Below are 22,487 nucleotides of genomic sequence, written 5' to 3'. Positions count from 1 at the left end.
CGCAACACTCCAAGCATGGATCTTAACCTCTCAGAAGCAATGGACTCTGCTGCGGAAAAATCAATGGCTAAAGCTATGGATAAATTGATATCCAGTCTCTCTGATTGCTTAGCGAAAATCATTTCCAGTGACATGATGCAAATAATGCAGCCCACTAAGACACCAATGCAGTGCCTAGTATCTAACGCCTCACCTCGAATGCCTAGCAACGACGTAGAGACGCCTTCCACAGTTGCAGAACATGCCACAGACACTACTTCGCTAGTCCAAACACGCGAGGATGAGCCCTCTTATCCAGACACTGTTAGTGTCACAGACATGGAACTTGACACTCGAACTCCCAAACGTATGAGGTCCCCAATTTCAAAGACTATGAAACCAAAATCAAGAAAGAGTCAACCAACTCCTGTGTTTGCAGAAAGTATTCTAAAGGCGGCAGTTGCCGCTGCTGTGCGTTTAACACCATTGGACAGTTGAAAGTGCTGCAGTGGAACTGTCGTTCTATATTTTCAGCTTCAACAGATTTATCTTGCTATAGATTCAATTCAATCCAGATATCTTACTTCTTCAAGAAACGTGGCTTTCACCAGAGAAAAATTTTCATTTAAAAGGTTTTCGGTCCTTTCGATTAGATAGAGACTCGCGAGGTGGAGGATTAATGATACTTGCTTCCAGTAAAATTTGTCACAAGGCAAAAATTTCTTTTCAAATCATGGACTGCGACTGTGAAATTTTGGCCATAGATTTATGTCTCCCAGGATACCATCCATTTTCAATTATAAATGCTTATTTCCCCAGCGGTGTGCAAAGTACACGTCAACTTGATAGGGCTGTGGCTGCCTGTATAAAGAAATTTTGTTTGTAGGGGATTTTAATTCGCATCACGTGTCGTGGGGGCTTAAAACTTAGATCTGTGTGGTAAGCGACTTTGGGAGTGGACTATTGATAGTCACCTTTCATGTCAGAACACAGGACAAGTAACGTTTGCTAGAGGACCCTTCCGTTCAGTGTTAGATTTGACATTTTGTAGCGCTGGCATCAAGGTTTTGTCGTGGGTAGCGGTTGACTCAGCAACCAACAGTGATCACCTTCCTGTGTCATTTGAAATCAATTGTCAAATAACGTCTTTAGAATACCAGGCATGCACATTTATGGACCATACAAAATTTAAGACTTTCTTGCGTTCTGCCGTTTCGAAACTTGCCAATGCCAACGATAAGAAAACCGCTTCAACCATTTGCTCAATTCTAGAGGATTCCCGGAAGCAAGCTGAATTTGTCATCCCTTCGGCTAAAGACACCGCTTGTCGTTGGTGGAATAATGAATGTACGCGGGACTATAGAGAAAGAAAGGCCGCCTGGAAAATTCTTCTGCATAATCAGTGCCCGACAAATTGGAAAAATTATCAGTTTCATGCTGGTGTATTTAAGCGTACTGTTAATCGAGCCAAAGAGGAATACGATATTAGACATTACAATTATCTATCCAATTCAAAAAAATAAGCGTGCTTTATTTGCATTCCTTCGTGCTAGGAAGTTGCTACCAACACCCTTAACATTAGATTCAATTGTTGTGAGCCCGCAGGAACTGAGCGCCTCCCTAGAAGAGATTGCCGAAGGCTTAGAAAATCGATTTACGGCTAGGCTTCCGGCTATTCATTCTACATTAGATCCTTGGGATGGCTTTACTCCAATTTTCTTAGCTGAACTAAATGAGACTGCACTATGTTTACCAAATTCAGCCCCTGGCCCTGATGGCATCACAAATGCAATGTTAATAATATTGTTACAGGAATCGCCTAACGTTCTTTTAGACCTGGTGAATTATTCAATTAAATATGCTTGGATTCCGTTGCACTGGAAGCTCGCCAAAGTAATATTGATGCTTAAGAAACAAGAAGGAAGGTATGTATTGGAGAACATTAGGCCCATTGCGCTTACATCAAACGTAGTAAAATTCATTGAGAGGCTTCTTCACCGTCGCATCATGAAATTTATTAATGATAATTCCATTCTTAGCCCCTGTCAGATTGGTTTCAGGGCCGGCTGCTCTATCTGGCATGCACACGTCGACTTAGAAAGCCGAATACAACTCGCTCGACATCATAAGCAATACGCTGCCTTAGTGACGCTCGATATCGCTAAAGCATACGACACTGTGGAGCACACTGTATTGATCAATCGGTTGACTTCCTGTGGTGTTCCTGGGTATATAGTAGCGTGGATTCAGTCATTCTTAGGTGAAAGAGAATTCTATTGCTACGAAAGAGGCGTTTCTTCTTCTAAACACAAACAAACGAGAGGCGTACCGCAAGGCTCAGTTCTTTCCCCGGTGCTTTTTAATATTCTCACGAGCACACTACCTTGTCATCAAGAAATAACTACTTATGTTTATGCAGACGATATTGCGTTTTTTGCATCTGCAAACGACATCCACACGCTATACCAACGACTGCAAACTTACCTTTATGATCTGGAGAGGTGATTAGATGCTAGTCACTTCACACTCAATGCCAGCAAATGTGCTGTTCTCGTTTTTCCGATACGTGACATAGTGCACATTTCATTGTCTTACCACCTTCAAGACATACCACAGGTGGAATCTGTTAAATACCTCGGAATTATTTATAATGCCTCTCTCAACTGGTGCTCACACATAGATCATGTGACTGGGAAAGGTACCCGTGCAATTGGCATATTGCGTAAGCTCAGCAGTCGTCGAATAGGATTGAGAAGGGATACACTCCTAATGATATATCGTATGTACGTTCGCCTTGTATTAGAATTTGGTTGCGTGCTCTTCTCTGGAGCTCCAGCCTACATGTCCCGTCCTCTAATCCTCTTAGAAAGAGAAGCATTACGTCTGTGTTTAGGCCTTCCCAAATTTGTTGCAAATTCTATTCTTTATCTAGAATCCCGTGTTCCGCCACTTTCGTGCAGGTTCCGGCTTTTGACGGTGCAGACGTTCTTAAGGATTTACGAATCACCACTCCGTCATCCCCAAATAATCTTTATTTCACAACCTGCATTGCTTTTCGGTGTCATCTGGCCGCGACTACATAATCCGCAAATTATATTCGTGCAAAAATTACTTTACTCTTTGGGCGTGCGCATATGCGATGTACTTCCTATTACCGACCCAGCTGTTGCCACGGATATTCAATTCTATGACATCTTTCCTAATAATGCAAAATTACTTCCACACCGTATTCTAGACGGTATATTACAAGATCACCTGAAAAACCTTCAAACAAACGTTGTAATTCCTACAGATGCATCACACTGTGAAGAAAAGTCAGGTGTAGGAATATTTTCCCAGATTCTCGATTGGACATTTTCTCTTCGGCTGCCAGATTTCATACCGATCTTTTTAGCCGAATTCATGGCCGTGGTGCTGGCACTACGCAAATTAGGACCATCAATTACGTCAGCCGTGATAGTCACTGATTCGTTATCATTGTGCTCATCCCTTATTGCTTCTAGCGATTCTCGCGTGATGAGGACATTTCAATCATTGGTACCTGGTTACTTGAGAAGCGTGCATTTGATTTGGGTGCCTGCCCATAAAGGACGAATCATTAATGAAATTCCAGACTCTCTAGCCAAGGCATCGATAAGTGGCCCGATTCTCTCTTGCTGCCCTTTGACTGCTTATGTTACTGCTGCTAGATTTCGCAGGAGTATCATTATACAGTCAGTATCAGGTTCCGCAATTGCTAACTCTGTAGATTACGGACATCTCCTACACCCTTGGAACAGAGATTTTTGCCGAACACGGAAAATTGAAGTGTCCATCACGAAGCTGCGCTGCCGTATACCTGCATTGAACTTCTACCTCCACAGGTCTGGTCTGGTCCCCTCACCGTTATGCTCATTCTGTGGCGAAGCGGATACAATCGACAATTTCTTGTTGTCTTGCAGACGTTTTTCTATTATAATAAAACGACTACTCGAAATCCCGCTTCGCTGTAATGGTCTAACTTTATCAGTGCCTGTGATCCTATCTTTTGGAGCCTCCATTGTTGGTTTCAGCCACAGAAATATTTGCTTGGCGATCCAAAATTACCTCATTGAAACCAATCGATTTCCATGTTAGATTGATCGTTCTCCCTCCCAACCATAGCTTATTTTATTTCTTATCTATTATTTATTATTATTATTATTATTATTATTATTTTATACCCGGTTTTCATCCGATTATTTCCTTTTTCTCCAAACACAAAACGTTTACTTTTAAACTCACACGCTCAAATTGTTAACTCCCTTGTTATCATTATTATTTTTATGCGCCTAATTAAACCACCCGATTCTTGGCCAATCCCCCACTGTGGGTATGTGCCACGGCCACTCAGGACAACAACAACTAGTCAGCCATTTTTAACCCCATTGACTTTGCTTGTACATACCATGTAAATAGTCTTATATCCCCTACATCTCGGTAACATATAATCGTCGACCACATTTGATTGCCACTTACGTTATCAAACACGCCTTTGAGGTTTAATGCAAGGATGGATTGGTTTAATGGGTGCCGATGTGGTCAATTATCTCTTCCTTAATTTGAAGCGGTACGTCTTGAATGGATAGACCCGGTCAGAAATCGAACATTGTGTGCAGCAATACTGCATGCTCTTCTAAGTATGGCTTGTTGTTGTGTATGAATTGTTTCGCGTTAGTTCGATTGCATAACTTTCCACCTGGGCTGTTAAGGCGGCTATCTGTTGCCTGAGCTTACGATTGTGTTTTTGCTTTTTCCACCTTTCTTTGCAGGCAATGGCGAGCTTCCCAAAGGTGTAACAGGTGTCTATCGACATCGGGATATTCTAGTGACATGTCGATTTTCGTTGTCGCTCGGAAGTCTGTCTGAATTTGTCGTATCCATTCCTGCAGAGCTTCTGGTTTCGAGTTGCTTTCGTAGGTTTCATTGGTGCTTTGTTGTTTGCGCCGCTTTCGGAACTTGTCCCAATCAGTTATCCGTATTTTACGTTCTTTGATTTTTGCTTGCGATGTTATTAGATGCGTTTCTATTATATTGTGGTCACTACGAAGGGTCTCGTCAAGGTTGTGCCATCCCTGCTACCTGATGTCCTCGATCAGCGTAAGGTCCGGGCAGGCGTCTCGACTGACACTGTTGCCTATTCTTGTTGGGTGGGCTGCATCTGTCAGAATTGCTAAGCCTATTTGTGCTATCGTCACTGCTAGCTGTCGACCCTTTGGATTAGTTGTCTCGTAACCTCTCGTTGGATGCGCTGCATTCAAGTTTTCATTTCATTTCATTTTATTTCCTTAAAGACCCCATAGTAGAGGTATTACATAAGGGGTGGGGACACAACATATACAAACAACTGTTATAATGCATTCAATTCCTCAAATAAAAAAGTTTTTACATCGTGAACAAATTGTGAAGAGCAGGTGATGGCAGCGATTTGATGAGGAAGGCCATTCCAGTCTTTTGATGCTCGGTAGAAAAACGAGGCTGAAAATGTATTTGTGCGTGAATGTGGTTGTGCTACCTGCTGGGGATGGCCAATGCGTCGTGACCGGCGCGTTGGGGGAACAATGTGCGGTGGTCGATTAAGCGTCGAATAGTAGAACCTGTGGAAGAGGGAAAGGGTGACAATGCGGCGACGAAAGGATAGAAGCGATACGGAAGATTCTTTTTTTAAAGATGATATGCTGACGTTGCAAGAGCATTTGGAATGAATATACTTGGTGGCGCAATTTTGAACTGCCACGAGGGCATTGGCGACATATGCTTGATGCGGATCCCAGATGGCAGATGCGTATTTGTGATGACCCTAATGTGGGGCAAAGGTTTGTGTACTCAATGGTTCGGTTGGTTCTCTTAGGCGGAGCCTCCGAGAACCCAATTGAGGACAAAGCCGTTGGTTTGAACACACACACAAAGACTTTTAATCAAACTAAAAAGAGGCATAAAGTAAATAGAAGGAAATAGAAGGAAATAGAAAGCATGCCTAAAATAAACACTCAAGCAGACATTGCGGCAGGGAACACATATAGGGCTTGCATGAGGTTAACGGGTGCGCGAGTCTGGGCTTGCCACGAGTGCAGGGACGCGTAACAGTCTCGACGCGGCGACAAGCTGGCGAAAGGAGTGGCGCCGGTCTCACCATAGGTCGCGGCGTAAGCTGACCGACCGGGCGACCGGAGCGCGCCAGCTCTGGTTAGGCGAGGTAAACCAGGCAGCTTGGTGGCACGAGCAGACGGCGGCGGCGTTCTGGCCGGGCAGCTGGGTGTAGAGCTCGGGCCCGTAGCCCGACTGCTCGTCCTGCCCACGGGCACAGAAGCTCGAACGCCGGCCTCGGGCAGCAGGCGGCACGACCGACGGGGGTGGCGTTCTGGCCAGGCAGCTGGCGTAGAACTCGGGCCCGAAGCCCGACTGTTCTCGTCTTGCCCACCGGCCTTGAGCAGCTGGCGGCCCGCTCAGGTAGACGGGTGACGCACAGGAACAGGTTGGCAGGAGGCCCCGGTCGGGTGAAGTCCTGGTGGCTCGGGTCGGGAACCCGACGGCCCGTCTTCAACGCCCGCTCCGGTGGTTGACCTCCTCCTGCCGTTGCTTCCTAGGACTCTCCTGGCGTCTCCCCTGCGTCTCCTTGCGTGTCCTCCCTTCTGCCAGCGCACCACGCTTTTCTTCTGATCTGGCCGATTTCGCATTTTCGGATTGGCTGCCTTACGCCCCGTGGTCTTTTCTAATTGGTTGCTTTTCTTCTTTTTGTTGTTTTTCATGCGCCGCGCGTTCTCGGGCCAGACGCTCTTCGGCGTCAATTTCCTTCTTCCACCTCGGCGCGCGTGCACTCAGCGTCGTCTGCTCCTGACCGTCCCGATCACCGCACCATGTCGTGCACCACACATCACACAAGCCCTTTTTTAACAAGTTTTTCTGAAGAAAAACTGCCGCTCAGTGCGCGACACAGTTCACAACACTACAGTCATGGTCTGTCCACGAGATTGCGCACAACACTACAGTCATGATCTGTCCTCGAGATTGCGCACAGCACTACAGTCATGATCTGTCCTTGAGATTGCGCTGTATGGTTGCAACGCACAGTTCACTGAGCACGCAGATAAAAGACATTAAAGGAAAACACAATTCAAAGAATGCACAGCAAGTGAAAAATAAATGGTAGCGTCAAAGGCTATCATAATACCCTATTGAAGAAAAAAAACCCAATAAAGTCCAAGGTCGCCATGTCCGGGGTCACAAGTCCGAGAAAAGCCATAAGCGAGGTATCGGCTCCTTTAGGTGGCCCTTTCCCACATCAAGCGGACTAGACATCTATCTTCTCGATCAGAAAACGCTGGCCAGTCCGCGATAATACCACTCCAGGCAATAATGCCTCTGCATGGTGTCGACCAAGTCACTGCCTGCGTTCTAAGGTAGTCAACGGTGTAATGAGTGGTTGCAGCATCAGTGTCAATGGTCGCACCACACCCGAGTGCATAAGAACACAAAGGATGTTCTGGATCCTTAAAGCCATAAGTTGATTTGGTACGGAGGCCTGAGCCCTCCCAAGTGCGCATAGAGTCACAAGCAGTTGCTTTCGTCTGATTTGAGGAACGCAGTGAAGACACCTCAATACTTTTTGTGGAAACCCAACACAGTTTCTCAGGCGCCCTGATATCTTCAGGTTCATCTTGACCCTGGCGCGAACACTCCGACGTACTATATTTAGTCTGTAGGACGTTCCCAGTTCTAACTTTCTCAACCAGGCCCATGCACGGCGACTCGGAACCATGTGCGAGCCAGTCATCGCCTGCGCTGGGCTCGCGCAGCACCAGTTGAGATACGGAAGCGATATGCTTCTTGCTTCGTGAGCAAACATCAATATCTTTGCCTAAAATGGCATCATTACAAGTTGTCTCTCCTCGAGATCCTTTTTGTTCGCCAAGGCCTGACGTCATGTCGGAGGGAACCCTCGGGTCGCCCCTGCATTGCTGTGCTGCATCCTGAACAATGGAGCTTGTCCCTTCGCAGCAAGCCTCCGCGAGTGCCTCGATGCGAACGTGCACCCCGCGAAGCTCTTCCTCCAGGCGTTCCCTCTCAGCTGCCTGTTCTGCAATTCACCTGTCACGCTCCCTCTGAGCTTTCTCGCATATTAGCAACCATCTGTCTTGCACCCACTTGTTCAAGTCTGCCCCATGTAAACTCAATCGCTGGGCCACGGTGGCTAAGTCAAACAAACTAATTTGAGGCTGTTTCTTGCCCACATACGTGCCCTCAGCCTCTGCGACTTTTAGCCGCAATTGTAAATTCTTTTCCTCCAATGCAAGTTCCTGCTTCTTGGCTTCGCGCTCCGCTGCCCGCTCTTCTCGCGCCCGCGCTTCCTGCTCGTACAACCATGCCCTCAACTCCGCACCTTCTTAGCCCCATGCGCTCGGCTCAGGCTAACAAGTCTCGTGTGCTAGCCAAAGTTCCTAGCCGCTAGAATAAAAAATATCCAAACGAACGGCTTTGTCCTGTCGCGGACGCCAATTTGTGATGACCCTAATGTGGGGCAAAGGTTCATGTACTCAATGGTTCGGTTGGTTCTCTTAGGCGGAGCCTCCGAGAACCCAATTGAGGACAAAGCCGTTGGTTTGAACACACACACAAAGGCTTTTAATCAAACTAAAAAGAGGGATAAAGTAAACAGAAGGAAATAGAAAGCATACCTAAAATAAACACTCAAGCAGACATTGCGGCAGGGAACACATATAGGGCTTGCATGAGGTTAACGGGTGCGCGAGTCCGGGCTTGCCACGAGTGCAGGGACGCGTAACAGTCTCGACGCGGCGACAAGCTGGCGAAAGGAGTGGCGCCGGTCTCACCATAGGTCGCGGCATAAGCTGACCGACCGGGCGACCGGAGCGCGCCAGCTCTGGCTAGGCGAGGTAAACCAGGCAGCTTGGTGGCACGAGCAGACGGCGGCGGCGTTCTGGCCGGGCAGCTGGGTGTAGAGCTCGGGCCCGTAGCCCGACTGCTCTTGTCCTGCCCACGGGCACAGAAGCTCGAACGCCGGCCTCGGGCAGCAGGCGACACGACAGACGGGGGTGGCGTTCTGGCCGGGCAGCTGGCGTAGAACTCGGGCCCGAAGCCCGACTGTTCTCGTCTTGCCCACCGGCCTTGAGCAGCTGGCGGCCCGCTCAGGTAGACGGGCGACGCACAGGAACAGGTTGGCAGGAGGCCCCGGTCGGGTGAAGTCCTGGTGGCTCGAGTCGGGAACCCGACGGCCCGTCTTCAACGCCCGCTCCGGTGGTTGACCTCCACCTGCCGTTGCTTCCTGGGACTCTCCTGGCGTCTCCCCTGCGTCTCCTTGCGTGTCCTCCCTTCTGCCAGCGCACCACGCTTTTCTTCTGATCTGGCCGATTTGGCATTTTCGGATTGGCTGCCTTACGCCCCATGGTCTTTTCTAATTGGTTGCTTTTCTTCTTGTTGTTTTTCATGCGCCGCGCGTTCTCGTGCCGGACGCTCTTTGGCATCGTTGTTTTCCTTCTTCCACCTCGGCGCGCGTGCACTCAGCGTCGTCTGCTCCTGACCGTCCCGATCACCGCACCATGTCGCGCACCACCCATCACAGTATTCGAGTTTCGTTCTTACCAATGATCTATAGGCCAACAGTTTTACATGCAATGGAGCAAGGCGAAGGTGACGTCTTAGAAATCCCGATGTTTTGTTAGCCGATGAAACAACATTCATAATATGCGAATTCCAGGTTAGATCATTAGCCAAGGTGATACCTAGGTATTTATAGAATTCTACTTATTCTACGGTGACATCACCAATCTGATAAGAAAAGCGAAGAGGGTGATGACGACGGGCAAATGAGAAGTTTGTATTTATTAGAGTTGAGTGTCATCAGCCAAACATCACACCATTCTTGCACCCAGTTAAGGTCGGATTGAAGAGTTGTTTGGTCAGTGATGGTATTGACTGCGCGGTAGATAATGCAGTCATCGGCAAACATATGCATATGGCAGGACACATTCAAGGGTAAGTTGTTAATGTGAATTAAGAAAAAAGGGGGTCAAGGACAGACCCCTGTGGTACGCCTGATGTGATGAGTGCAATGTTTGAAGCGTGGTTATTAAATGAGACAAACTGTGTGCGGTTAGTTAAAAATTGCTCAAGCCATTTTAGGATATCAGGATGCAAATGCAAACGAGAAAGTTTTAGTAATAGGCGTTGATGAGCTATCTTGTCAAACGCTTTCATGTAATCCAAAAATATGGCGTTTGTTCGTATGTTACGGTCAAGATTAGCATGAACGTCATGAAGAAATAGTGCAAGCTTGGTCTCGCAAGAACGGCCCCTGCGGAACCCGTGCTGTGAAGGATCAAAGAAGTTGTTAGCGTCAAGAAAGTTCATAATATGAGAGTAGATTACATGCTCCATGATCTTGCAGGGAACACTTGTCAATGAGATGGGGCGGTAATTTAGGGGAGAATTTTTGTTTCCAGATTTGTAGACTGGAATAACCTTCCCCATCTTCCACTCGTCTGGCATGGTGCCTGTGGAAAGCGACTGTGAAAATAATAAATAGAGAAACTGCGCAGAAATATGTTTCGTGTTTTTAGTACTTTACAGTTAATGTCATCGATGCCACATGATGAAGACAACTTAATATTTTCTATCACAGATAAAAGCCCACCTACTGTGAATGTGATGGCTGACAGGTTGCATTGTATATTTCTGGTTGGCGGAGGAGGAAGTGTGCCCATTTCACTAGTTAAGACTGAAGAAAACGCATTGCTGAACATATTAGCGCAGGTGAAATCTGTCACCGATTCACCCAGCTCGTTAGTAAGATTATTGATACGCGATTCTTTGGGGTTTTTCACCGGCCAGAATTTTCTTGGATTAGTAAGTAAAATGTATGGCAGGTCAGTGAAAAAAGGTTCGCAAGGCCTCGCTAATTCCTATTAAGTACGCAGCTTCGGCAGCGTAATATTTCTCCCACGCAACTGAGCTTGCCTTAACTTTTAGTGTGGCGATACAGGCGCTTTTTTGTTTTCTAGTCGTTTTAAGGATCTCGTAAACACTGGTTTTTGTCGATTGGATCGAACGGTTATCCTGGGAATAAATTGGTTCTTCAGTACACATAGTTTGTTTTTAACCAATAGCCAGTTATCATAAATCGAATAGTTATGAAACTCATCTGAAAAGGTAGAAAAGAATGCATTTAATTCAGTATTTATAGCCTCATAGTTACCAATGTCATAAAAACAAATTGCCTTCTCGTGCATGTAGCGTGGTGGGGGAGTGAAAGTGAAGGCAGCATGAATAACTTTGTGATCACTAATCTCGCCGAGATATGGAAGGGATGTTAAGCTTTCGGGATGACTCGTTAGTAGCAAGATGTAAAATATTGGCAGATGTCCCCGACATGCGGGTTGGCTCCAGTACTAGCCGTGTTAAATTGTAATTTAAACACACTTTTATAAGGTCACTCGCATCAGTTTGATTTGTTGGTAAAGCAGTGCCATTGTGCCAGTTAATGTCGGGAAAGTTAAGGTCTCCAAAAAGGAGAATAATAGCATTGTGATGCTTTGAAGTAATTTCATTTAGTATGTTGTTTAAGAGACTAGAAAAGTCCGGTTGATGGTGAGGGGGTCGATAACAAACACCTAGTAGTGCTGTTTGTGGGGAACATTGACATTTTACCCACAGTGTTTCCAAGTGGCTGTCAATGTTAACTCGTGTGCATGGCAATTGTTGGTTCACAGCAATCAGAAAACCTCCGTCACGTGTGTCTCTCTGATCGCCGATAAACGTCAAAGTTGGGAAGATCGGCCAGGACTTCTGCACCGCTGATTTCTTCTGTAAGCCACGTTTCTGTTAGTATCAGTAAGTTACTGGTGGATGATGACATGAGGTTTGATACGTGTTCACGCTTTGGCAGAAAGCTGCGTATGTTCGTGAAAATTATTGAAAGACAGATTATTACGCGGGATGGGAGGGCAAGTTCTTAGATTGGTAGATTCTTTTTTCTAAACTACTTCATTAAAACTACTTCATAGCTTGCTGTTTTTTGAAATGATTTCCATCATATTGTAAGATACGAAAGGCACGGACAAGAAGAGAAGGAAGAGAAGACGAAGAGAACGAGGAGTTTGAGAGGCCGGGCTGCGCTACGATCACGCTACCATCATCGTCCAATTCTCCTGTAAATAAAACCATTCCTCCGCAACTCCTCGTAACAGTTGTGGTGGGAGGTGCGGGGTAATCGACACCCGAAGACGGAGGCTGAACCACAAGTTCTTCGACGGAGCCGTCGCCTTGCTGGACTCCCACCGAATTCACCGGAGCTGAACATGTCCCACGACGCAGACGAACAACGGCCCATTCCAACTGCTGCCCCGACAAGTTCTGTTCTGCAACTGAGAGATGCGCGTCCCTTCGCCGGAAGAGCGGACGAAGACTTCGAGGAATGGCTCATCCATTATCACCGGGTGAGTGCCGCCAACAGGTGGAACAGCGCTTCTCACCTTTCTAACGTCGTGTTCTTTCTAACGGATACTGCGTTGGTATGGTTCGACAACCACGAGGAAACATTCACAACATGGGGAAGATTTGTTTCGGAAATCAAAGAGCGATTCGGCGACTCCGCGACGAAAAAGAAAAGGGCAGAACAGACGCTACTGCAACGTGCGCAAGTACCAGGCGAAACCTGCACGACCTACATTGAGGCAGTAATCAAACTGTGTAGGATGGTGGACTCCGTAATGTCCGAGGAGGACAAAGTCGGGCACATCCTAAAAGGAATTGCCGAGGATGTTTACAATTTCCTCATTGCAAAAGACAGCCTGGCTTCCGTCGCTGACATCATTCGGCACTGTCGTACTTTCGAGCAACTGAAGACGAGGCGCATCACACCGAAGTTTGGCAGGCTAGCCAATGTGACCACAGTTGCAAGCGTGGACAGCAACCAGCCCCTCGATCTGGCATCAACGATACGACAAATAGTTCGGGAAGAGCTCAGCCTGCACGCGCAAGTGACACATCCAAGCACTCCTAGCTTCCGCCTACCACCAGATTTTGAGCCAAACGTGGCATCCTTCTCCCCGTATCCTGCGGCAAGGGGCACTGAGGATTATGAACTCGCGCCCCGACAGCAGCCACGTCTCTACGACAGAGGCCCTACTTATGACGCTCGGACACAACGAGAGCAGCCGCGCTTTCACCCCCGAGGCCCTGCGTCTTGTCAGGCCGCGACAAGGACAGCACCGACCCTACTACCACGACGCGACTTATGAAAGATATACCGGATTTCAGCAAGCAGCAGAGACACGTTATCCACATAACCACGAACCTTCTCGCCGCCCGCAGCCGTCAACCATTCGTTTCGAGGAAGACGCTGTGAACCGAGACCCTCCCGTGTGCTACAACTGCGGTTCCACAGGCCATATAGCTCGGTATTGTCGCCAAGCCCGTCAATCACGTAGGACACCATCGATGTTCTCGTCACCCAGAACCCGTACTTCATATGACCTGCGGACGACCGATTTGCTTCCAAGGGATCACTTCTCACACGAGACCAGACGCAGCGATTCGCCAACATCTGAGCGGAGTCTGACGCCACCAAATAGCCGTCTCCGTCGCTCTCCGTCCCCTCGGCGCCGTTCTTCCTCACCGCCGCCGGGAAACTAGCATTCGCGGCCAATGGAGGTGTAGTCGCCGGACGGTCTTTGCAAGAAATACCTCTGCCTGTTGTGATGTACAAAAACAAAGTGAATGTCTCGATTGACGGAATACCGACCATGGCGTTAGTGGATACTGGGGCGACTGTGTCTGTGATGAGCCTCGCTTTCAAAAACCGTCTAGGCCACAAAGTTATGTTTTCTTGGAACGACGGTACTACCTTTCGTGGAGTAGGCGGTGAGTGGCTTCATCCCCTTGGTGTTTGTGCTGTGAGTGTTTCGTTGGCTGGGAAAGTGTTTGTGTCGGAATTCCTTGTTCTTTCTCGTTGTTCGCACGATGTTATTCTTGGTATCGATTTTCTTGAACAGTGCGGCGCTTCCGTGGACTGTGGTTGTGGCGAAATATCATTGAACAAGTTATTAATATCAGCACATTCTGAACAAAGCTCGGGTGGTGAATACAGGGACGCAGACACACTCAGTGTTCTTGATGAAGTGATTGCACCATCGTGGTGCCTGACGCCCGTTCGTGTTTCGGCAACTACTGTTGATGCTGATTGTGTTGACCTTGTAGTTAGACCTCTCCGCATAAACTGTGCTAAAAAAGATATACTTGTGCCCTGCTCTGTCGTGTGCATGACGAAAGGAGTCGCCACGTTGTGGGCGCTGAACTGTTCCACCACGCCGGTTGTCCTTCCTCGCGGTATAAAAATCGCTCTTTTCGATGAAGCCGCATGTAGCTCAATAGCGGCACTAACTACGGACGTCTCTACAGCTTGCTCTCCTTGCGATAATCGCCATTCTGAAGAGCTAATGCTTGACATGATCAGCAAGGGTCTCGGTACATCGGAACGGCAAGCACTGGTACAAGTCCTTGCCAGGCATATGGCTGCATTTGACTTCACGCATGGAGATGCACCCCTTCATTTACCGTCGTCCCGCGCTCGTCACAGAATCGATACCGGCTCAGCACACCCCATCCGCCAGAAGCCCTACCGAGTGTCATCGTCCGAACGCAAAGTTATTGCCGAGCAAGGCAAGGAGATGATGAACAAAGGTGTCATTCAAGAATAATCTAGTCCATGGGCAGCCCCAGTAATCCTGGTCCGAAAAAAAGATGGCTCCTGGAGATTCTGCGTGGATTACAGACATCTAAACGCAGAGACGAAGAAGGATGTCTATCCACTACCGCGAATAGATGACGTCATTGATTGCTTACACGCTGCTTCTTACTTCTCAACACTTGATTTGCGATCGGGGTATTGGCAAATACCTATGGACCCTGCCGACAAGGAAAAGACCGCTTTCGTGACTCCAGATGGCCTATTCGAATTTAATGTTATGCCTTTTGGCCTTTGCAATGCTCCTGCCACCCTTGAAAGATTCATGGGCACAGTACTACGTGGCCTAAAGTGGGAGATATGCATGTGTTACCTAGATGATGTTGTAATCTTTGGCCGCACGTTTGAAGAACGTAACGAACGCCTCAGCGTCGTTCTCGACTGCATTGAGAAAGCTGGACTGGTCCTAAACTCAAAAAAGTGTCGGTTCGGCGAACGTCAAACACTGGTCCTGGGACACTTAGTCGACAAGGATGGCGTCAGACCCGATCCTCGTAAGATTGAAGCAGTGAGCTCCTTCAAGCCACCGCAGTCAGCACGAGATCTCCGCTCATTCATTGGCCTATGTTCGTATTTTCGTCGTTTTGTTCCCCGGTTTGCCGACATCGTTTATCTGTTGACAAGTATTTTGCGACAAAATGCATCCTTCAATTGGACACCAGACTGTGACGCATCATTCTCTCAACTGAAGTTCATACTAACGTCAGCACCCCTATTGCGTCACTTCGATTCATCTTGCCCGACTGAAGTTCACACTGATGCTAGTGGAATCGGGATAGGAGCGGTGCTTGTACAACGTCACAGTGGCGCCGAACATGTTGTCGCATATGCCAGCCGTTGTCTGAGCAAATCTGAACGCAATTATACGGTCACGGAACAGGAATGCCTGGCAGCCGTTTTCGCCGTACAAAAGTTTCGATGCTATCTCTACGGTAGACCATTCAAGACTATCACCGACCATCATTCTTTATGCTGGCTGGTCGGTTTGCGTGATCCCTCTGGTCGCCTCGCACGTTGGGCACTGCGCCTCCAGGAATACGACTTTGTGGTATCGTACAAGAGTGGCCGTCGTCACGCTGACGCAGACTGCCTCTCTCGGATTCCTCTTGCGACTACCGACTGCGATGCTGAGAATTTTGACGACTGTCTCGCTGCTGTTACTCCTACGTTCCCTGACGCGGCAGACTTTGAGCGAGAACAACGGGATGATGTTACCCTTGATCCGCTTTTTGTCGCCGCCGGTACTTCTAAAGGCAGCGGTCGCTTTACTGTCCGTGATAATTAAATTGCTGTACAGAACTAATTACTCCGGGCATGGAGCGCGTTTTCTGCTGGTTGTCCCCGAGAGTCTCCGTTCCGACGTTCTACGCGCCATGCATGACGATGTGACATCCGGCCATTTCGGCTTCGTACGAACGCTGCACCGCACGCAGGAGCGCTTTTACTGGCCCAAGATGTACGAAACAACCAAGCGCTATGTCGCTAGTTGTGAAACGTGCCAACGTCACAAGCGACCGACCACCGCAGCCCCGGGTCCCCTTCGGCCATTGACACCGCCCAGTACGCCGTTCGAGCAAGTAGGCATTGACCTTTTGGGTCCATTCCCGTTATCCAACAACAAGAACCGCTGGATAATTGTCTGCGTAGACCATCTTACACGGTATGCAGAAACTGCAGCCATACCGTCTTCCACTGCTGCTTGCGTGGAGGTGTTCCTGCTCCGTTCCGTGGTCCTTCGTCATGGCCCACCACGTGTCATCATCAGCGACCGTGGTCGCCAGTTCACGGCTGATGCCATTGAAGAGTTGCTTCATTTGTGCACTTCACAGTTTCGTCATTCCACGCCGTATCATCCACAGACCAATGGCCTCGTTGAAAGGACAAACAGAACGCTGACTAACATGCTTGCCATGTACGTCTCCTCCAATCATAAGAACTGGGACGACGTGCTGCCTTTCATCACCTATGCGTACAACACGGCGAAGCACGAAACCACGAACTATAGCCCATTTTATCTCCTGTATGTAAGGTTACCGCGAAGCCCTCTGGACACTTTCTTACCCTTCGTTCTGCACAGTGATGATTCTGTATCGGAGACTTTGTGTCTCGCCGAAGAAGCGCGTCGAATAGCTCGTATTCATACTCTGGCCTCGCAAAGTCGTTCGAAAGAGCGATACGACGACCGTCGCATACAAGTATCGCTGCAAAAAGGTGACTTAGTCCTTCTTTGGACACCGCAACGCAAGCGTGGATTGTGCCAAAAGTTCCTGTCACAATATTCAGGCCCATATGTAGTTGTGGACCGCCTGAGCGAACTCACTTACGTCATAGCTCGCCTACTGTGCAATGGTCGGCGATCAAGCAGAACTCAGCTGACTCACATTGCTCGCCTGAAGCCTTTCTACCCTCCTTGTCCATCCTGACTCGCCCCACGGGCTTCGTCTGCTTGCGGGGAAATGTAACAGATACGAAAGGCACGGACAAGAAGAGAAGGAAGAGAAGACGAAGAGAACGAGGAGTTTGAGAGGCCGGGCTGCGCTACGATCACGCTACCATCATCGTCCAATTCTCCTGTAAATAAAACCATTCCTCCGCAACTCCTCGTAACAATGTTATGTATTTTGCATTCCTGCCTCGTTTACTGTAAATTTTTTTTCACAACAGTGTCATGTTCACCGTGTGTAATGATATGTGTCATTATACTGAAGCTTGTGACGCAATTAGTGTCTCCTCAGCTAGACACGTTTTGCCCCATGTTAATGGTTCACATTCTGAATAAATCGGCAGAGCAGCAGCGTCATGCTCATGAAAACGTGTGCTTATTTTTGTTTAAATTATAGTGAGATGAAACATGGCTTCGTTTCAGTTAAATCTCCCCAGTGGTCTTCATTACGCAATCTCAGGCCATGCAAGCGTAGTCCGCCCAAGCAACACATGCTATCATAGTTCGTGAATACTGGTCTGAAGAACTTTGCACAAACAAGTTTCAAAATTTCTTTGTGATAGTCACTGCATGCACGTGCACATTTTAATGCCCCATGTTTTGCAAGGACATCCACGGTAGTTGAGACTGCAGCTTGAAGGGGCTTTGCCAAAAACCTCCTTTTCTCTAGCATCACTTCAATTTATTTTTGCAGTGTGTAAAGCACATAGACGAACTCAGTAGAGGAACTCAGTAGAGTAGAACTGCCTCATCTGCTGGGCGCAGGTGACGCAGTTTGTGTGAGAAGAGCAGTGCAGGAGCTGCAGTCCAACTTCTCTTGCACAACACAGGCCAAGTAGCCTCCTAACATGGAGAGTGCCGCAGTGTCTGGTGTAGGCAGCAAGCTTTTTTTGGTTCTTGAGATCACCAAGGAGCCTTCTTATCTCTTGTGGAAATAAATCCACATGCTGGGTCACTGCAGGCTTGCTACTCAGTGGTCCAAGTGAGTGGTTTGAAGTGCCAACAACATTGCTGTTTAGCGAAGCTGAAACTAAGCCAGTTTTCAAGACCTTCTCCACACCACAGAGGACTGCTCGAGCATCTGTCTGATCGTTGCTCCCAGCAGATTGCCTTAACCATCCAAAGAATGATTCAATTGGGTCCAATGAGAATTTTCTAGTCAGAACGAACTTGAAGCCTTCAACAGCAAGGAGGTGCTTGATGCACTTCACATTTGATGTTCTTGTGATAACAAGGGCTTGATAAGTTTCCTTGCTAAGGAACTGTTTTGCTTGGCAATGACGTCGCATGTTTTCAAGGTAACTTAGGAATGACGTCATTAGCCAGCTTGTACTGCCTGCTGTCTGGCAGTTTTTGATGAATGTGTTGTGCACAATTGCTCACGTCCATCAGCAGGAACTAAGGGTGCATCATATCCATAAACTCGACTGTAGGCCCCACAGCAGCAAACTCATGTTGCATGTGTGTCCAGCTTGTTCTTTTAGAAGCTTAAGTGCAGCAGTGACCGGCGGTGATAAAACCTGCACAGCTCTTGACACATTCATTTTTTCAATATTAGAAGGAAAAACATGCTTCCTCGTTAAAAAGCGAACCGGTTTAACAATGCTGTATCCGGTACAGTTCTTTCAGGTGTGAGGAAGACACTTCGCCATCTTTTCCAAGGTCCCTGGCAAGGAATTGGGACCGCACATTCTTGATAATGTGGCACTGGTAGAACGCGAGGAAGAATTTTTGTTTTGGAGATTAGAAGGCGATCCACCGGTACATCTTTCGCTACATTGCCGAGATTGTAACTACACGCCAGAGTTAGATGAATGCGAGATATTGTACAGGCACAAGAATGAAGATACAAGTCTTATAGTAGAGGCATGGCATATCTATAATGGTGGAAGTGCGTGCGTGTGTCAGCCTTCGATTACTTTACATAAGGAAGAGATTAAGTGCCTTAACAGTTATCTCTCACATAGACCGGCACATGTACCCGACTGACACGTGGTATTACCATTAATGAGCATGCGCAGATGAGTTTTGTGTCTTCTTTATTTTTTCGCTTCAGTGCTCCCTTCAGTTGATAGTCGGCATTCACGTTGTCGACTTCTCTACTCTTGTGTCCTGTCTGCACACCTCACTTCTTTTTTGCATTATGAATCCTTACCAACTAGCTCAGCTTTCTTGTCGTTCTAAGCTGGGTTGCATTTCTTTGTGTGTTTGGTTAATTCAAAAACCCGCTTAATTCGAAGATTTTTGCGGCCCGATGGCTTCGAATTAACGAGGTTTTACTGTATACATATTTTGAGACATGTGGAAACAAATATTTGCTTCGATATAACTGATACCATGACCGATCCCTCATTTTCAATCTCACTATAGCAGGAGAATGCTATGCACACATAAAACATGACAAAACAAATTTTACATTTACTTTGTTATATCCCGCAATTTGTTATACCCGTTTGTTATATCCAGGTTTGACTGCATATAAAGAAACATTACGTAAATAAACACATTGAATTTCCTAATGGAAGTTAGCAAAGCAGGCCATTCAGACACCTGTAGCACAGTAATAAGCATCACAATGCAGTACATTAACATACATATTTTGTAGGGGCATGTGAACAGTAATTTTTTAGATCAAGTGAAATAGTGCCAGGAACGAGTCAACTTGAATCGAACATCAAAACAGTCCCTTTCACAAGTAATATAAAACCACGATCCCATCCAAGTATTCTTGACGTTAGCAATATTCTGTCAGTACATTGCATGTTGGGAAGCGTTGTTCAATAAAAGCCCAAATAGACCATTAGAAAACTGATCAGCAGCTTGTTCACATACACTGCACTCTTTGGAAAGTGCAAATTGTATCCAGTAAAGTCTGACTCTCAGAGCAGCATAGCCTGCTCCGCTAGGCAAGTTCACGTTTCCAAACACCACGTTGCTTCAGAATTAGCATGTTATATTCTTCAAGAAAAACTACAATTCCTTTCTCAATGAGCTTTTCAAAATTTTTTATGCATGACAAGATGGCAATAAGACGCTATATTTATAATGCACTTGTATCACCAATTTTGTGAATCAACATCACCTTATCTTCACCAATTCTGCATATATGGCCGAGAAGAATACATGAAAAACCTATTCAGTGGTAGGCATAAAAATCTGATATTTTGTTTTTATGTGTTTACCAAATCATCAATCATCATAAACAGATGTTTTGTTTGGTCTCACCGCTCTTGCCGTCTCTTACTCTGATGCTTTGATTTCTTGATCTCGCAGGGATCTTACAGATGCACTCATTATAGCTAATACCAAGTAGGCTACTGCCCATGTTGATGGAAATGTCAGCAAAACATTCAGCACGTGCTGCCTGATTGCACCACATCTGACCTGGGTCCAACTCTTCAATCACAAGAAGGTTAAAGCAGGCTACTTTGATAGTAATAGCAGAATAACAATGGAACATTGTTATAGCCCTAGACAGGTTTAAGGATATTCCATATCCGCTGCCATGGCCATCAACGGCACACCGGCTAACACATCCAGTAGTAATATTGTACACATACACAATAAGAGAAGGATGGTTTATTTTCCCAGAGGTCACACCATTAGCCAAATGCCCTAATTAGTAAAGTACCGAACATGAAAGGTGGAAAAAGTAGTCCCACCTGCGGGAAGTTATCTTTTGATTTATCTTTTGCTCATTATTTCAATTAAATAGAATTATTTCCCTCTACGCTTTCTTAAGCTTGACCGCCTGTTTCCGTCATATGTACATAACTTCAAATGGCAGAAGTATATTTAGAATACCAATATATTTGCATTAGACATCTATCGGAATTTGTCACGTCTGGGTATGTACTAGTATTACACACACCGAGTCTTTTGAAGGCATAGCTGAGAGATGAGCATTCCAGTGTTACGTGTTTACAAGGTATATACCAGGAACATGGTCACATTAAAGTACTGCAGTCTTATTACTAGACAGAGAGAGAGAGAAAGCAAAGAGAGGAAAGGCACGGAGGTCAACTAGAAGTGTCCCTGAAAATTCCCAGATTAGGCTGGAACCTCCTGTGAAGTGACTTAGCAGTTCGACATAAAAGAGCATATGGTGACACTTGAGCTCACCCATGTACAGAACACCATGAAGCATGGTACACATATATAAACATTCCCAACACAGATTCTAGTTCAACATGGCACTTGAACTATGGTATCACGGTGCTTTCTTTTATGCGTTCTCAAGCAACCATGCCACCGAAAGGACATGGAGCAGATGGTGCAGCGGTACGGTCGATCACCTGTATGCATGCGCAAGTGTGTCTGCATTCTGGACTTTTGCTTGAAGGTCCGAGGGCATGAAGGGCACTGAAATAGCATCTCGCCTGTGTGGGTGTGCAGGTGTTGCTTCATGGTGGACCTATTGGAGAATGTCTGAGGGCACGAAGGGCATTTAAATGGCCGCTCACCCATGTGGACACGTAGGTGCCTGTCTAGACTGACCCTCTGTGAGAAAGTCTTAGTGCACAAATGGCATTCAAACGGACGCTCGCCAGTGTGGATCCTGTTGTGTACTTTCAGACACCACAGCCTATTGGTCTCATAACCACAGAGGTGACAGTGGTGGAGGCGTCCCTGGTGTGAGTTGTGACTCTCGGCCTTTGATGGAGAAATAAAGGGCCTTGATGCTGCACAATTAAAACAAAGGTGAAATTTATTACGAAACGCCAAAGAGCAACATGGATACTAAAGCTATTGTTATTTCATCAAAGAAAATTGCTCATCTGCGGCACGTTGCAATATTTTTGTCCTGGTGTAGCACACACGCACAATCATCTAGCATGGCCAAAGTGGTATTGCAAGTGCTAGAGCATGTGGCCACATGATCGGGCCATCTTCTCACAGCAATCTTCAACCGTCATAACACCTTTTGCTCAAGAAATGTTAGAGCTGTCGCTTGCGCTGCTTTAGGTGAGTGATGTGCAGTTCACTACGGAGCTGTAACTCATCAATGTGAAAATGAATAACTAGCCATGTGCACACTGTACATATTCTTTATAGCTGCACTCTCAACTTTTACAATTCTAGTACGAGAAACAGACAAACAGTCAGCATGACCTGGTCATGACACCATCATCTGCACTCACAAACTCGTCCACCATTTATTCGTCCCGGAAATTCTGACAGCTCGCTACAAACTTCGGCAACAGCGGCAACGGCTTCGTCGCATTCATCAGAATTTACAGTCATCACCAAACATGCGGAAACCGGCACGTATGAAGAACCACTCGT

General features: G+C 46.9%; 1 protein-coding gene across 7 annotated transcripts in view; it reads right to left on the bottom strand.

Annotated features, from left to right (window-relative positions):
* The window catches only part of LOC142576769 (uncharacterized), a 96,952-nt gene that overhangs the window by 34,965 nt on the left and 39,500 nt on the right, over positions 1–22,487 (bottom strand). The window contains exon 3 of one of the 7 annotated variants that reach the window (XM_075687046.1): positions 21,665–21,883. The exons of 5 other annotated variants lie outside the window; for them this stretch is intronic. In XM_075687046.1, the coding sequence (XP_075543161.1) occupies positions 21,665–21,883 (219 nt within the window). Of the gene's footprint in view, positions 1–5,884; positions 21,884–22,487 lie in introns of those variants that run through there. One more of the 7 variants, XR_012826961.1, reaches the window with a different exon arrangement.

Source organism: Dermacentor variabilis, chromosome 3, assembly GCF_050947875.1.
Source record: "Dermacentor variabilis isolate Ectoservices chromosome 3, ASM5094787v1, whole genome shotgun sequence".
NCBI lineage: Eukaryota > Metazoa > Arthropoda > Arachnida > Ixodida > Ixodidae > Dermacentor > Dermacentor variabilis.
The sequence above is the reverse complement of the archived record's forward strand: the minus strand, read 5'-3'. Positions and strand labels throughout refer to the sequence as shown.